A 17,427-nucleotide genomic window follows, 5' to 3' on the forward strand; every position below is an offset into this window, starting at 1 on the left:
TACATTTAATTTTATTTTATTTATTTTATTTTTTATTTTTATTATATTTTTTCTTCCTAGAAATAAGAAACAAAATTTCATCACTTTCAAGAAGGGTGCAGTTGATACACAGGTAAACTTCTATTTCTCTCACACTCGTATCAGCAAATTAAATTGACCCATTCCACAGCTGCTATTCATTTTGGCTGCTTAAACAATAACCCAAGGAGTTACACGTCATGCTGCTTATAGCAAACAAGCTGTAAATTTTCCAAGGGAAACACAGAAACATGGTCAGGACACTTGCTAGCAAAGCATCCCAGCATCACCAGAGTTCTAGCATACCCATTCAAACTGATTTATGATACAAGATAACTGTTTTGTTTGTGTGTAAAATGACTGGGTTAGACAGTGCTCAGAGCACACCTATTTTAAGTAACTTGTAGGCAGACTTTTTAAGGAGCTTTAACAGTGAAATCTTTACATTGTTTCAAGAACCTTAGACAAATAACCAGTTAACACTTTTCCACCTTTATTACCACATCAACAAAAAGGGAAAGATAGCTCTTGGCCTGTGTAAAATTAGGGTTTAGCAATGAATCTCAGGAAGCTCAACAAGGCCAAGTGCAAGGTCCTGCACCTAGGTCTAGACAATCCCAAGCACGAGCACAGGCTGGGCAAAGTGATTGAGAGCTGCCCTGGGGAGAAGGACTCGGGGGTGTTCGTGGACAAAAAGCTCGACATGACCCAGCGCTCTGTGCACTCACAGCTCAGAAGGCCAGCCGTGTCCGGGGCTGCATGAAAAGATGCATGGCCAAGAGGTCAAGGGAGATGATTCTGCCCCTCTCCTCTGCTTTTCTGAGACTCCACCTGGAGTACTGCATCCAGCTCTGGGGCTCCAAACACTAGGAAGATGTTGATCCGTTGTAACAAGACCAACAGGAGGAGGGTCACTAAGTTGATCAGAGGGTTGAAGCACCTCTCCTACAGAAACAGGTTGAGAGAGTTGGGGTTGCTCATCCTGGACAAGAGAATGCCCTGGGGAGACATTACAGCAGCCTCCTAAAGGAGGCTTACAAGGAGGCTGGAGAGGGACTTTTCACAAGGACATGTAGAGATAGGACAAGGAAGAATGCTCTTAATTTGATTAGAGGGTTTGATTGGAAGATTGATTTGGATCACCCTAGCCAAGAGAAGTTGCCAGAGCACTCTCCGAGAGTAGAGTAAACACTCTGTTACTAAAAGGTGTATCTTGGATGATTACATGTTTGTTTAAATTGTAATGGAGTTATTACATAACAGATTTCATTTTGAAAATAACATAATCCAATTCTTTCATGTACAATCTTGAATATACAAAATCTTTCTGTGAAAATTTTTAAAAAATTCAGATAATCATTAAACAGTAGTATACACTGAGGTGTGAGACTTAATTATTGAGATCCAAATTATTATCCATCAATAATTAATTTTCTCTTGCTACTACAGAACTAAATGCTAAAATCACTGAAAAACGAGTGAATTTCAGCCTTTCTGTCAGAATGGTACACGAGGCTTGACTGAGAGATCTTGGAGTGGATGGCACAAGGTGATCAGTGCTGCAGAGACAATCATCCTTCCTTCTCTGATTGGGATTATCTCTTCAACAGGCTTAGTTGGAAATATCCTCATTGTGTTCACAATAATAAGGTATGGAATGGAATACATTTTCATTTATTGTATAAATAAGGAAATGGATTGCCAATCAAAGACAAGGCTAGCAAGTTTTTCATGTTCCTTTTATTCATTGACATTTACTTCTTATTTAAAAAAAAAAAAGTTAAATCATGACTATAGATAGCAGTAATTTATGCCTGCTTACCCTTTTTGGCTATAAGAAAGGACTGAAGTGCATGACTGACTTCAAACATATTCAAGGAAACTGAAATACATGCCTTCTTCCTGGGTTTCCAGTAGAATTGGCAGAAATCTTCCCTCTAGCACATGTAAAAGTTAGACTAAACTTTAAACTTTAGTTATGGTAATAACAAGGGATTATAATGTTCTACAGAATTCTTTTAAGATCAGTTGAAATATAGTCTCCTTTGAAAACTGTACTTCTGCCCCAGACTATTTTAGTAACAGAGCTTTTTCTGACTTCTGTCGATTTACAGCAACTTCCTAGAACTCATTGCTGTTTTCCAGCATCACCTTACTTCTGGAAATGGGCCTTAGTGCTAGCTGAGGTTTCTCACATGGCAGGAATTAATACCTCAAGATATTTTTGTTGTATGCTGAGAAAGTGAAATTGCTGAACTTGTTTATTTTTGAGGGTCATAAAATCTGACCCAACCATCCTTTATGGAAAAAAAAATACCTTCTAATATCTTAATTTTAACAGAAGGAGAAAAAAATGCCACAAACCACATTTACTCTCAACAGGCTGATGCTACCACAAACTCTAAATCCAAAAGCATGTATCTTGCAAAAGTGGCTTTTATCTGTGGTGCAAATTTAACATGAAGAAATATTGCACATAAGGCTAACAATCATCACACTCTGCAAGGACTAATAGATGGACTCCACCTCAACATACCGTGCTTTCATAGGAAAGGTTTGCAAAGGCCAATGGAGGGCTAAGTGTCTGTCAGCCTCTGGGTTTTAGTATACCTCCCTTGAAACTAACAGAAATTCAGTGCCTGGTGCACTCAAGAACACTGTAGTTCATAATTTGAATGCAGAAGAGAACAAATGTGAAAACAGTATGTCTGAAGTGAACATAATGGCAATATGACTTTTGAAATGTATGAATGAATAGAAAGGGGGAAAAAATTAGTTGTAGTGTCTCTAAAATAATAGAATAGAAGGAAAATAACAAGGAACAAAAATTATTATTTTCCCTTGGTGAAAAGCCTTTGTCTGACTTAAATAAAAATATGAGAGGCAGAGAGAAAAGACACAGACAATGACTTGAAATAAAAGGAATATAATTTAAACCATATTTGCTTGAGAAAATTACAAGCATTCAAATGTATGGGCATGAATATTTATATTCAGGAAAAGAATTTGGAAATAGTGTGTTAAAAAGTTAATGTGGTATTTACCAACACCACAAAAGAAACAAACCTCAGATGCTGCAGATGAAGGTACATTTAAATTTTAGCTACATTTTGAAACATAATAGTGTCAATAATCTTCTCATCTTCCACTAAACAGATCTGATTGTACTCAGTGGCTCTGCTTCAAAGTTGTCTTTCTTCTCTCTTTATTGAACATATTTTTTCATGCCAACATTTTACTTTTGTTAACATTACAGAGACAATTCTTTTAAGAGAAAAGGAAGCTAGATTATTTCTCTAATAAAGTAGAAAGTTATTTACTTTCTGGTAGCAAAAACTTTATTGACTGTAGAAAACGATAAAGAAAAGACCTTGGAATTTCAGCTCCCCAATTTCATTTGCAAGTCTGCCAGCTAGGGACAGACATTTTTAAGCGTAAATTAAAGTTAAATCATCTGCAACTTACTGGGAGGAAATAGCTGAAAGTCCTAGTGAATCTTGCATGTAATATATGCCTATGCAGTGAGATTTAATTTAAAAATTACTAACTCAGTGGCTTTTGGCTGGCCCTCCTTGTGTAAATTACTTTCATCCCTTGGGAATAATACAGGGAATTGAGATATGCTACTATTAAGTAAAAAGAAAATGATGAAAAAAATGTTGCAAGGGTTCTGTGTTAGCCCAAAAGATGAAATAATCTTCATCGAAACAATCTAGAAAAGCTGGTCCTTAGACCTGCAATTCTGTTAGCAAGATTTTTATGTAAACCCACTGACTTTGGTGGAGTGGCTGCTGGGAGAACAACTGTGGCTTTGTACGGAGGAGGAAAATATAATCCAGACCACCCATTAGTCTGACTTCATATCTTTAAGAAAAAGTATGGAACAGAAGAGTAAAGGGAATCAAAAAAAATTTCAATTATCTGAAAGTACTCCTTTTCAGATTAACTTGATTTTGGATAAGATAACATAATAGCGAGTGGTAAAATAACATTTCCTAAAATGCAGAGATTGCAAATAAGAGTCAAGGCACTTATTGCATTCTTCAGCTGGAGAAGGCATATTTGAAACCGAATGCAGAGTCGCTGGCATAAAATTTTTGAAACCTCTACATAGAGCTAGATTTTGTGTTAGAAGATTTTTCATGTTATCATGTTGGAACTATTAAGTCAGCTAAAGAACAATTTCATGAGTAGAACTACAACATAAGAAAAAATAGCTCAAGTGTGGAGGGTACTAGGAAATATTGATAAAAAACCCAAGTTTCATGAAAAAATTTTCAGGAGAAAATCAGTTAATATGGAATTTTCAGGGACTGGTTGTGGGGCTAGGCAGATACCATATTTTCCCTCAGAGACCTGAGGCAAAGTATAGGAGTGGGTCAATAGTATTCCTAGTGACATTCACTAGGGAGATGTGTCTGATGTGAAGCAGTGTAAGATTATCAAACAGAAAGAACCACATAAAGAATAGAGGAGAGGCTAGAGCAATAGAAATGTTTTCACACCTATAGAATCTTTTTCATACCAATATTCTTTTTTAAATAGGAAGCACTCTTTCCAGAAAACAACAGAAGAAAAGCTCCTAAGATTGCTACAGGCTGTTATTAAGCTAAAGCTGTGTGAGAGGCACACATGGCTGTAATATATGTAAGGCTTTGCCTTTCCAGGGAAAAGAGGAAAATGCTAATGCTATTTTCCAGGCTCATAGAAAGGTCTGAAATACAATTCTCACCAGCTGTTTCCAGGAAAAATAAGATATTAAGACTGCAATAAGAAGAGAACAGGAAAAAACAAAACAAAACAAAACAACAACAACCACACACACACACAAAACAAACAAAAAAAGAACAAACAGAAAATAACCTAACAGAACCAGAAGAAGGGAGAACTATCCAAATTCACCTAAATTTGTTTACATGCAGAAGGAAAGGGGACCGCGATTAACATCAGAAATGGAAATTTTAAATCACTTTCTCCTAGTTGGGCTGGTTTGCTGATAACAGATTTTGTAGAGGAAGATGGGCCTAGATGGGAGGATGACTTTTGCTGCTGCAGGGATTCCATTTTCACCTTTCCCATGGGAAGAAAGGGTATATACTTATGATTTTAAATGTGTGACCCATACAAATTATCTTGTCTTTGACCTGAAAGATCAATTCCAAATTAATACTTAAGCCTCAAGTTAATGAAGAGCTTTCTGTCCAGGAGGATCTCTATAAATTCTGATGATGGCACACAATGCAGTCAAAGGGGATAAATACTGACTAATGGCAACACATCATGCACCTGTCAAGTTTCTTGAATTTGTTACTGAAGAGACAGTCATTATATGGATTATTATACTGTCATGTGTGCTCAATACTTCTTTTTATTATGGATTGGGAACATTCAGATCCATTTTTAATGCGTTTAATCTGTAGAAGTAGAGTTGAAGAGGAGGTAGAACAGATTTGACATATTCTCAGATTTTACAGAACAGCAGTTGTACTTTTGTGCATTTTTCATAGGGTGTTTCAGAGATGAAAATTAACCTGGCATGGGTGGAAGAATGAGAAACTACTGAGAACTTTGAAGTCTGTGGTGAGAGGGTAGAAAAAACCTGAAAGGATAAAGAGAAAGAAGTTTGAAATAGAGGCTCTAACTATTATTTTCAGGAGGGGAGAGAGGGGATGAAGGTGTGGGTTGCCTGGGGGTTATTCTTATTTGATTTTTTTGTTTTTCTAAAGTGATCATTTTAGCAGAAGACAAGCATCACTGTCTTAATAAAAGCAAAACAGTTTTAAATTATAAAAGGTGGCAAATTTTTTTTGTGAATTATAAAGTTTACTTCATAAGTTACCATTTAAATATTGTGGCTCTGAGACACCACAGCCAACTATACAAAAATCTATATGAAAGTATAGATTCTTTTTTTACATTAAGCAGTCAAGAATGTCTGCATTTTTAAGCAGGATTTAGCCCTGGCCAGCTGCATTACAGGAAGGCTCAGATACCTTCTATTTATGCTAGGCTGATATTCCTAGAGTTCAGATGCCCACCACACCTGTGTTTATTTTGAACACTTTATAGTTTTCAAAGACGAACATGGATAATTTTGCTGATGTCAATAAATTAAGTAGCCTATTCAGCTTCACTGGAAAGCAAGATTATGAACAATATATTTTTGTTGAGCTTAAAATGTTTAGTTTGGTATATCTTTGGGTTGATAAACTTCCCTGGCCCTAAAACAGTGGTTCTGATGGTGTTTTTATTTGTCTGAAGTTCAGTTTTGAGGTCTGTTCTATTGATAGTATGGTTGAAAAACAATACAGTTACTATGTCAAGTAATCATCTTCATGTCTTCCAATTTATTACAGAACCCAGAAAAAAACTATCCCAAATATCTACATCTGCAATCTGGCTATAGCAGATTTGGTTCCTATCATTGGCATGCCCCTTCTCATACCCCGGTGGGTATGTGGGTTTTTGGTAGCCCTCTTTGCACCATCACTACCTCCCTGGACACATGAGACCAGTTTACATGCAGTGCCATTATGACTGCAATGAGCTTGGACAGGTACCTAGTTTCCCATTTTCATTCTATACCTCAGGACAATAATACCTGATTGTGTTAATGCAAAGCTGTTGTAATTCAAGAATGAGAATGCCATCAGGCATGGTTAATGATTTTTTGAAAACTGTACGAATTATTTCTGATGTTTGTGGGGGTGGCAGACAAATTGTAAGTCTCAACACAACATCATTCTTTGTACAAGGCCTTAAGTGATTCTAATCCAGTGTTACTCTTCTGGGGCTCATCTTCAGAGGTGCAGCTTCTAGTAAGGGTTTAATGTCACTAAAAAAACTTGGTTTCACCATTCCTGTTTAAGATAAAAAAATTGGCTTTTAGGTAGACTGAAGAAATCTTTTATATTTGTTATTTTTTAAAACCTTTATTAAAATGCCAGAGGAGTACAACAAGAATTTTGTTGTTGTTGTTATTATTAACTAGAAAGTTCAAAAACAGCTTCCGCATTATTGATCTTAAGGAAAAAACTAACAAAATTCAGGAAAGAAAAGTCTACTTTGGACCAAAGTTATCTCTTTCCATATGTCAGAGTGAGCATAAAGGAAAACAGAAAGACAAACTTTCTTGTATAGCATGATGCACTGATCAATCGATAAGAAGACATGGGGATAAACAAACAGTGTCAATTGGAAGGACAGTTACTATTGAATTTGTAGCATAAAAGACAGCATGCTTCCATGGTAGTGAAACGTAGTTGGTAAAGAGAGGGAGAGAAAAATCACCAGAAAACAGAAAGAAGTAGAAAAATCCATAATTTTGAAATGGAAAAAGTATGGTTATCATAAAGTGGCTACACTGATGCATATGAGAAATCTAATTTGGCTGACATACAGTTAGAAAAGACTCAAGAAATTATCAGTTCCTTTGCAGTTCAGTTTTAAAAGCTTTGTTCTTATATTTTCTTGTATTCTTGTATCAGTAATGTGACAAATGACATATATTTCTAAAGAATTTACATATAGCAGTATCTTTAATCTTGTTGTTTAGAGAAAAAAATTATGCAAAAGATAGTAAGTATTAAGGCAGGAATAAGACGTGAGGTCCTAATGAGAAAAGACAGAATATCAAAATCTGGTATGAAAAATAATTTATGTCCCAAGTAAAGCCATGTCTTAAAACAAATCTGTGGTTTTTCCAGAAAGAAAGCTTGTGCTTTCTTTTTTGTTTTGAGGCAGATTTTTCCATCTTATATACACTTGCCTAGGGAAAGCTCTTCAAATTACTTCTCTCTCCTTAGTTTTATCACTCCTAATAACAATTATGACATTATAGTCAAGAGAAACAAAGGTTTTTCAGATAACAACCTCCCAAACTGTTTAGTCCTTGACAGTTTCAGTAAAGCACTTCTGAATCCACCTAGGAGCCTTTATTAAGTGAAAATATTAAACTAGCATTTTTGCCAAAAAATCAGCAATTTATCAGACTGACTGCAAAATCATCCTACATTCACAATAAAAGACACATAATTTACGTAATTTATATTAGTAAATGATGAGTAACATAACTATGACTAATGCAGCATTGAACATTTTCATGTGCTCTTTCATATTTCTCAAAAATAAAAAAACTTAGAATGGAAGACAGGAGCAGGTCAGACCTGAGAAGGTAGGTTCCAGAAGAAGCCTGAGCTAAATAAAATGAGTACCATATGCAAATTAATATCAGTCACATTGCTGGATAATGGTTTTATTCTCATAAAGCCTCTTCTTCATAATAGGAGTTCACAATGGTCCAACAGAGACTTTAGTATTTCAACATTTCTTTTTGCAAATAAAATGTCTTTATAAGGTCTTAAGAAGTGGCAAAACCAGCTGTTCTCTCCATGGAGCTTTAGGGGTCAATTTTGGAGGGAAACAATGTATAAAAGTTTGCTTTCCATTACTCGCTTTAATATGAAATAAAAAGCATTAAGGAAAGCTGTAAAAATTATGCAAGTCAAGTATGCATACTAAAATTTATGAGAAAGTTTCCTAAATTGACATCAAACACATTTTTTTAATACAGATTTATATTTATGCCACAGACAGACATAACATAAATTAAACCTGAATGAAACTTTGGTAGCACAACTTTTGCTTATGGGTTAAAAGAAAATTTTGTAAGAAGCAACTCACAGCATCTGTTCTCTGGACAAAGATTCACGTAGTCATGCATAGACAACAATCCTAATATAGATTACCCCCATGTACATGAAGAGTAAATCTGATTGTTCAACAAAAATACCACTATGCAAATCTGGCCTGGGTGAAATCAGAACTGTGTGTGCTGCAGACATCATCTCCTCAAGCTCAAAAATTGACATACTCTTATGTTACTGTCTCTGGTGAAACAGGAGGAATGATAAGACAGGTGAAAAGATCCAGTATGATGTCCTACTCTAAAGTCTTCACTTTGCACATTCCAATATGCCACTTGAATTTAACTGAAGATGAACACTGCAATCAGCAATGTTAGTGACTTTAAAATGACAAAGGAATTCTTTGGCCAATGAAATTTTTTAAAAAGAGCCAAGACTTACATGTTCAAAATTACTGATGTAAGAAGCCATAGCATTCCTCGTTCCTTTATGGCACACAAGATGCAACTGGTAAAGCTTATGCTGGACTTTCTTTCTATGACAGGAGGCTGCAAGGCACATCTCATTCCCTGTGGCATGAATCCACTGGAGCATGTCACAGGAAAATACCACCATTTGGGTCCCTTCTTACAGAGTTCAGCTGCTTCTGACTAATTTTAGTACAAACTTTGGTTATAGGAAAAGGTGTAATCCCTTCATAGGTGTTCAGTTGCCTATAATTTAAAGTGTACTTTTGGTATGGCACAGCTATATAACCTCAGAATCCTGAGAAAGTTGCTAAACCCTAACCTGTGCAGAAGAACCTAGAGCAGACCCATGTGTGCTAAGGTGAGATAGACTGAAACCCAAGATAAGATTGTTGAGGTGGAGACAGCCCCTCACAGGTTCAAGAAGAGAAACACTGGCACAAAGAAGTATAAAATTAGCAAAATGAGGGAGTCTTAAATTGCCCCTTCGTTCCCATTGACATCTGCCCAGCAAAGAGCCAAGGGTGCCATACTCAGGTGGTAAGAGCACTAACACTTATCCTAGGAGCTTGGTAGCTCTAAGTGTCTGCTGTCTACTGAAATAGATAATAAACAATTGCTTTTTGAGAATATCCTGTTTGCAAAGCATCTCTGTGCAGTGGAAAAGTTTCCTGAACAAGTTCCTGAAATCTAAGAGTTACATGGGTACCAATAAATTTTGAGAGTTGCATAAACATTTATTTAGCCCATACCCTTACAGCTGCAGACACATCAATGGAGAAGTGAGGCTGGGAAGATAAATCTGGAGTAAGTAGCTCTGTGACAGCTGAAAAGAAACAGACAGGTGTTCTAAGCATTTGGAGCAGCCGAGACTGACAAGCATGAGAAAATGTATTACTGGTTTGCCCATTGCTGCAATATTGCTCTAAGAAATATTTACCAAGGCAGTATCACCGGTAGGGTGGAGCTGTAACCCTATAAAAGTCATGGGCTTTCAGTCATTTAGAACCAGAACCACTTGATTTGGCATGGACTAATCCATTTACTCATTCTTCACATGCCATTTTCAGTCGCTCCTTGCTTCACTTCACTTGCAGTTACACATACCCCAGCCAGAGGGAAAGGTAAAAGCCTTTTAAAAGTTCAAACTCCTGAGCAGCCCATTTGCCCTTGAGTACAATACATCCTGCTGTCTCTTGGGCAAGCCTAGCAGCAGTACATTTTAAGCCAATTCAGACAACATATTAACGTTTAAAATAATAAGAATATTTCTGCAAATCTGTGATGATAATAATAATAGTGTCAGTATAAGATATTGTGACATAATAATAATGTTAGGCTCTAGGATAGGTTAAGATGCATCCAGAGGCAGGAAGAAAAAAGTGAGGAAAAAATCTAATCTCTAAGACACATTTTCCCTCTCCATTTCCTATATGCATAACAGAAATATGAGCACGTTTGTGGCTTTGCTACAAATCAGACAAGATGATTTGTAATTAGCTAAAACATTAACTAGGATCATGTGCTCTTATGAAATATTTCCTCTTTCCAAGTCTTGCCTTGGCTTTCACAATCATGTACTTTGGTGGTGGCTGGTCTCATAGATGTTCCTCCAGGCAGCATTGTAACAGGAGGTTTGGCAGAAAGGCCAAAAAGAATGCAGTAATAGGCATGGCTAACAAGCACCACATACCTGGTGCCTTGTACTTTTTGAGATCTCGGCAGGCTCCATCGCTGCCTCCTTCTCCCATTTTCTATGTCAGAGACACTTCTCAGACAATCCCCTTACTGTTTGTCTCAGACAAACACATTCTTCAGTGTTTTCCCAACAAAAGACTTTCATTACTGATAACTATTTCTTTAGATGAGGACACATCTACCTTTAAGTTCCACTCTCTGCTTGAAGGGGAAATTAGCCCTTACTTTCAAAACACATTTTCCCAAATGGAGTACTCATCCTTCATTTCAAAAATTTATCATCAGAAAACAGGCAAGATTAAAATTACATCCAAAATGAAACAACAAATAGAATCCCGCTGCTACAAAAGAATGGAGGCAAAAGCTGCTTGATAAGCATTTAGGATGAGATTGATTTCTTATTGTCTGAGGAAGGGTAAGTTGGAAAAACTGGAATAAGTTTTAGTTCTATCAAGAAAAAGAATAATGTACTTTCACATTGAATTGAATTTATGGTGTTGTTTTCATTCCATTTGGCCTAATGATTTCCTTTTCATCTTTCAGTTCATTAAATCATGTTTTCCTTTGGTCAGATGAATATTAAAAGTGAGAATTAGGAACCCAGGTATATTATCCTTTATAGACACATATTAGTATATGAAAATAATTGATCCAGAAAGTGTGAAAAGTCATCTTACAATACTTAGGGAAATACACATTTATGCAGACCAGATTTGAAGACATCGTTGTAACCTGCCCTTTACTTTTGTGACAATCCTTTGAAAATTCAGCACTGTATCCAGGAAAACTATGTCCGCACAGTAAAAACCAGGACCACCCAACAGATAGGTAGTGATGGGCATTTCTGGAGCAGGAAGATGTGGATTCAGCACCCATCCCAGGCTAGAGGGTTCCTTTGCGTGTTCTGTTCCTTCCCTTAATGATCTTCTGTGCTCATTTGCACACTTTATTTTATCACAAACTGCATTAGTCTGATAACTTCTAGACTGCAGCTGCCTCTGAAAAGAGTTGCGTTCACTGTTGCTAAGTTTTGGGCTGCACTGGGCTCTGGTCCTTTGAGCAAAGGCAATATCATCTGTTAAGCCACACGTCACATGGTGCCTTAAGAGCCTCACAGCCCTCTCTCTGTAGCTGAGTAGCCAGCTTTCTGCTAGCAGCTCTGGTCATCCAAGCCACCGTGGCAGCCTTTCCCAGAGCCTCTAGGGCAGCACTTTCCCCTTGTTCCCACGCTGCAGATCTTGCATGTTATCCTCCCAGCCCTGCACCTGCAAACCCCACAGCACTGTTACAGGGGGTTCTCATGGGAAGTGACTGCCACCAGCGTGAGAATCACCCCTGCTTCCCCTCCCTCTTCCTACTCTGTGATCGAAGCTTCTGGTTGACATTAGTGGACCCAAAAACATGCATGCCCAAAACTTAGCAGGTCAGCGCACAGCCTCAGCAAAACACACTCTCAGCAACACCAACAGCTTCGTTGACAGGAGCAACTGGTAAGAAGCGAGTCCTGACAAAAACTGCATTGATACTGTGGAAAAAGCATTCCAGGGAAAACCATGTACTGCACTCTAGCAGAGACACAGAGGAGAATCCTTGCCTGGAACAACCCCTATTGTTTCTCTTCCACTCTCTTTCCTTTAGTTTATATTTTTCCCCTAAAGTAAATGTATGACATCAGCTACAGACTCTGCTAGTAAATCTATTTGCATGTGAACCTGTCTTGAAAACATTTGTGCGCATAGTATGCACAGGTATATTTATTTATATATATATATATATATATACGTGTGTGCGTGTGTGTGTGTGTGTATATATTCTGAACCTGAACAAGTTGAAACAAAATGGAGATCTCATTAAAATCTTCCTGCTAAGGGAAGCATATGAAAGCAGTAACGAGTTTTTTTATCACCCAGTTGTAGGCACCAGATAAAGTTCAGTCTCTCATTAATGACAGGCAGTAGGCATGACTGAGAGGTGATTCACAGGGTGTACAGAGTGCACAGCACAGGATGGAATATCCTGACTCCTTCCTTGAAGCCAGTGGGAAGAGTGGGGACTGACTCGGGACACTTCTTACCCCATGTCAGAGACTAATATCACTTTTTTGTGCCTCCCCCATGCATCCTATTTCCATCTTACACACCTTCATTTTCTCACAAATACTTCCTTTGACTCACAGTTTATTTCCTGATTATTTTTTTTTGTAACCTCCTTGTAACTTTCTACAGCATTCATTCTTTGGAAACAGCTCTGTTGACAATTTGAAAAATAGTTATTGTATTGTTCTGTTACTTTGCATAGAGATGTTATTGCTTGCACCACTTAAAAAATGAAAGCAAGCTGAAGGCTTGCTTACACTGTGCTTACATGGAGACTAAGAGGTCAAATATTGTGTAGAAGAGGAACAATCACAAGTTTTAAGAACCTGAGAAGCCTGTAAATTACTCTCAATTACGCAGATCATGTAAGCAGTATCAGTGTCAGAAGCTATTTCCGTGAAACAGCCAGTGAAACAAGAGAGCTAGCTGTACCAAGAATGATACAAAGTAGTTCTGCCATGACAAATGTAGAGGATTTCTGTTATTTCTTGTCACCATCATGAGGACTGAGAATAACTGCATGAAATCAGACATAGCTTTTTAAGATACCATATGCCAGAGCAGCCTTTTGCTGATTCTAGAAATGATGACCATTACTTTAACCTCATTTAGTGAAAGAACTTGATTGTTACAAAGCTTGAATAATGGGGGGAAAAAATCTATTTCATACTCGCACTCAGGTAAGACTGAAATACCAATCTTTCTTCATCTTAGGCAATGGCTCCTAATCTTCATTGTTTTAAGAGTAATGATAACAAGCAACTAAGGTGCTGCAAGCACCATGTTCTGGCAGGCTGGTGAATCTATCCATGAAAAGCAAAGTACAGGACCTTGAGCAACGACCCAAGGTCTTGCAGGCAACATGTTGCCAGCACCTACAGACAAGGATCTTCTGATTTGTGTCAGATATTTGCATTGTAAGTCGTGGCAGCTGGCCTGTGCAGCACCAAAGTGAGGTCGACTGGTTATTGTTCCTGGTTGCCTCGTGTGATTATATCAACTCAAAGCCATCATAAGGCAGTGCTGCAGCTCCCTTCAAACCACTTTTACAGAGCAGAGTGACTTTGACAACCACAAAGCGATACCAAGATCCAGGACAATTGAAATCCTCAGCCTCTGTCACATACTGTCTGCACCCCAGTACCTTTTGGCCAGGGCTATGACTGGTCCCAGAATGCCAGATTCAAAAATGTTTGAAAAAGCTCTGCTCAGAAGGTGGTCATCACTGATCTACTGTCAGACTAGAAAAATATTAAGGGGCTAACCAGACCGTGCCCTGCATAAATGCTTGCAAGAATTTTCACTAATTATACAAGCGCTGGAAAAAGCACACACATACAGAATTTGGAAAACTGAGAGGTATAATCTTGTAGTCAGCCATATTCCTAGAAGTGAAGACTTTAATCCTTAGAAGTACTTGCAATTCTAGGTACTTGCTGTTACCACGTATTTCTAATGAAGAATCACAACTTTATGGAAAATGTTGTTTATAAATTTTTACATTTATGAGGTGGTCTTTGTCTAACAGCCTCGTTTATTCTTTTTGTGTTTCGTTTTACAGGTAGACACTTTATCTTACCATAACTTTCTTTTTTCCTTTACATTAATATATTTATTTGCTATATTTTAGTTTTATATTACACGTGGAAGATGTATCAGCAAAACAAGAAAGCAGGAAGGTAAAGTATTATTCATGCCTCTCTCATACTGCTCAGACTGTAAAGGCTTTATATGTAACAGAGCAGAAGGAACAGTCCTAAAACAATATTTAGGCACTGCATCATGTAACTTTTAGTCCTCCAGACACTGCATTAGGCTCCCAGGAAACAGACTAGGATTCAAGGAAGGAGCCAGGATAAATCATTTAGAAGGAAACACTGTGGAGAAAGTTACACCTGGAGTCCTCAATTCAGGTCAACAAAAAGGCACAACTCAACCCTGCACTTCTAGCTGCAGGAGGAAACCTGCCTATATCATGGCTCCAAGCTCTCAGTTCAGGGATTAGGAAACTCTGGGAGAATGTGACTGCTGCTTCTGGTATCAGCTGCAGTGCCCCAAGGAGCTGCAGGTCATCCAAGTTCTATTACCCCTTCTGTGGGAAGGGGACTCCAAGCCCCACACTAATCTCTAGCTGCTGTTCACAGTCTGAGAAAGTCTAGGCAATAAAAGAAAATTGACGCTTGAAACAGATGAAACATAATTCCCAGTTTCAGTCAGAGCAGCTCCTGGCCATGATGTTTTAGATCTAGGACAACGTACTTTGGATTTTGGCTCATACCAATTTTTTACAGAAAGGAAGTTGATTTCCATTTGAGTGTGTGTTTTGATTCTTTAGGCAGGAGAATAGTTTTCTTCTTTGCTTGAAGTCTTCTGTAAGCTCCTAATAGTCATGTTTTAATCGGATATTTCTCTTCTAGTTGACAGCAAAAAAATGCACTCAGATGAAAAGGGAATCAAAGCAATGTAGCTCACATGAAAGAGATTAAGAATTTTTAATTAAAATATTTGTCAGTATTTCATCAAATACACATGAACAATTCTCAGGGTCTCCTGTGTGTGGCATAGGATCATAGCAGAAGAAACAATTATGTGTAAACAGCAAAAAAAATTAAGCCCTTGAGAGGTCGCCTTTACTTGCAGTTCTTGGTCTCAACTGCTGTTCATTACCACACTCAATCCATGCCATCAGTTTCTCACCTTGACTAAGAATTCTTCTTTGTTTTACAGTTACACCACCATATCCCCAGGTAGAGAGTTATGAAGCTCACTAAGATGGTGCTTGCTCTGATCAGCATGTTTGTAGTAAGCACTACCCCCTTCCATGTAATCCAGCTCATGAATCTTCCGGTTTCTCAGCCGACCCTGACCTTCTATATGAGCTACTACATCTCCATGTGCCTCAGCTATGCCAGCAGCAGCATTAATCCCTTTTTATACATCCTGCTTAGTAGGAACTTCCAGAAGCATCTCCAGCGATGCACAAATATGGAATTCAGGATGGCAGAAGGGATGACAACATCATTGAAAACACCCTCGAGTCAAGTTTTCAAAAGAAGGTTCTTCTCCCAAGAAAAAGTGCCATGTCTATATGTAGACTTTATTTGTTGCAATAGATAGGCCTGATTTCACTTTCTTCATGAAACTGAAACTCAGAAGTGACTTAATTGCTGGAAACAACTCAGTGTTAAGCTGATGGAAGGGGGTCTGCACTACTGTTTTCAAGGTAAGAGCTCCTAGAAGAGGGATTCTCTGCAAAAATATTCTTTGTTATTGTGACATTGTCTTTTTTATGATTTGTACATAGATTGTCTTTGAATGGATGGAGACAAAAGTAGCTTTTAAAAACTGTAGTCCTCTGGTAATAAGATAGAATGACAGCAGGAGGCATTTCAGATCTAACAGTGTGTGAAGTCATAGAAACTGTCAGTTATTCACAAAGAAGAGAATCGGTTACTGATGACTCAGAAGGGGGTAACTATTGATTTTTATCCTATCTACAGCTGTCTCATCTGGCACTCACTTATGCAGCAATCAGAATCAGGGGAGAGACACGAAAGGCTCTTTTGGAGGAAAGCTACTTTTGAATTAACCTTTGCACATAATCTTGCAAACAAAGAAGTGAATTCACAGTGTGTGTCATTGGAAATTATTAAACATGAGTTTTGAAAATAACTGTATGTGTCAGGGATATGTCTTTGCTTCTCTTTTCTCAAAATCCCTGTTTCTGAGACAACCCAGAGAAGGGTGTTCAGTCCTGAAAGAGTTCAGTGCTGGTCTCACTACAAGGGCCGAGAGGAACTTGGTGCTTGCCCAGGATGCACTCTTCCTCATCTCAAGACGGGTAGAAGAATGCCTACTTGTTGTCAACACTTAATCAACAAGTTTTCTAATAGTAGGATGTAACGAGGCAACATTATTAGGATCTTGACAGCTAATAGAAAAAAACTGGGGAAAGAAAACTCTGTTGAAAAATCTAGTGTTCTTGAGAGTTGTTCATGTTTTTGGTAATCATCACATTGTGGGTTCATCTGCATCATGTTCTCTTCTCAGTCCACTTTCTCTTGTCTGAGGACTTCACTTATCACTCTACTGGGTGAAGAAAATATGTCACTAGGATTAGAGTTTTTATGGTTACAGTATTATTGTTATTCAGAGACCTGATGAATCTGAAAGATTCAGGATACACCTCCCCACACTTACAGTTAGCTTTCCTCTTGTTGATACATCCCAAATGAGCCTTTTATTCAGTTATTTGCAGCACTGTGGAGGTCACAGTTAGTGATTATACTGCGTGATCTGCCAACCCACTGCAGGATTCATGACACAGGAAAGAAGAAAATGTTTTCACAAGAGTAAGTCTGAACTCCACATTCCCAAGCTGAGAACTCAGGTATTGGTCTGTCTTCTCCTGCTATCATATGAAATCTGCAAGTCCCATAGAGTCTGACACTGAAAGAGGACATATTAAAATTAGATACAGAAAAGGAGATTAAGGAGTCTGAA

General features: G+C 37.9%; 1 protein-coding gene across 1 annotated transcript; it reads left to right on the forward strand.

The window, feature by feature from the left end:
* The first annotated feature begins 574 nt into the window (after positions 1–574).
* Positions 575–16,041, forward strand: MCHR2 (melanin concentrating hormone receptor 2). Its single transcript, XM_029962756.1, is given in 8 exon segments — positions 575–736; positions 1,520–1,668; positions 6,375–6,472; positions 6,475–6,581; positions 9,985–10,044; positions 14,490–14,528; positions 14,530–14,610; positions 15,658–16,041. Coding segments are annotated over 8 exon segments (1,080 nt in total).
* The last annotated feature ends 1,386 nt before the right edge of the window (positions 16,042–17,427 follow it).

Source organism: Manacus vitellinus, unplaced genomic scaffold, assembly GCF_001715985.3.
Source record: "Manacus vitellinus isolate BGI_N305 unplaced genomic scaffold, ASM171598v3 scaffold_4_pilon, whole genome shotgun sequence".
NCBI lineage: Eukaryota > Metazoa > Chordata > Aves > Passeriformes > Pipridae > Manacus > Manacus vitellinus.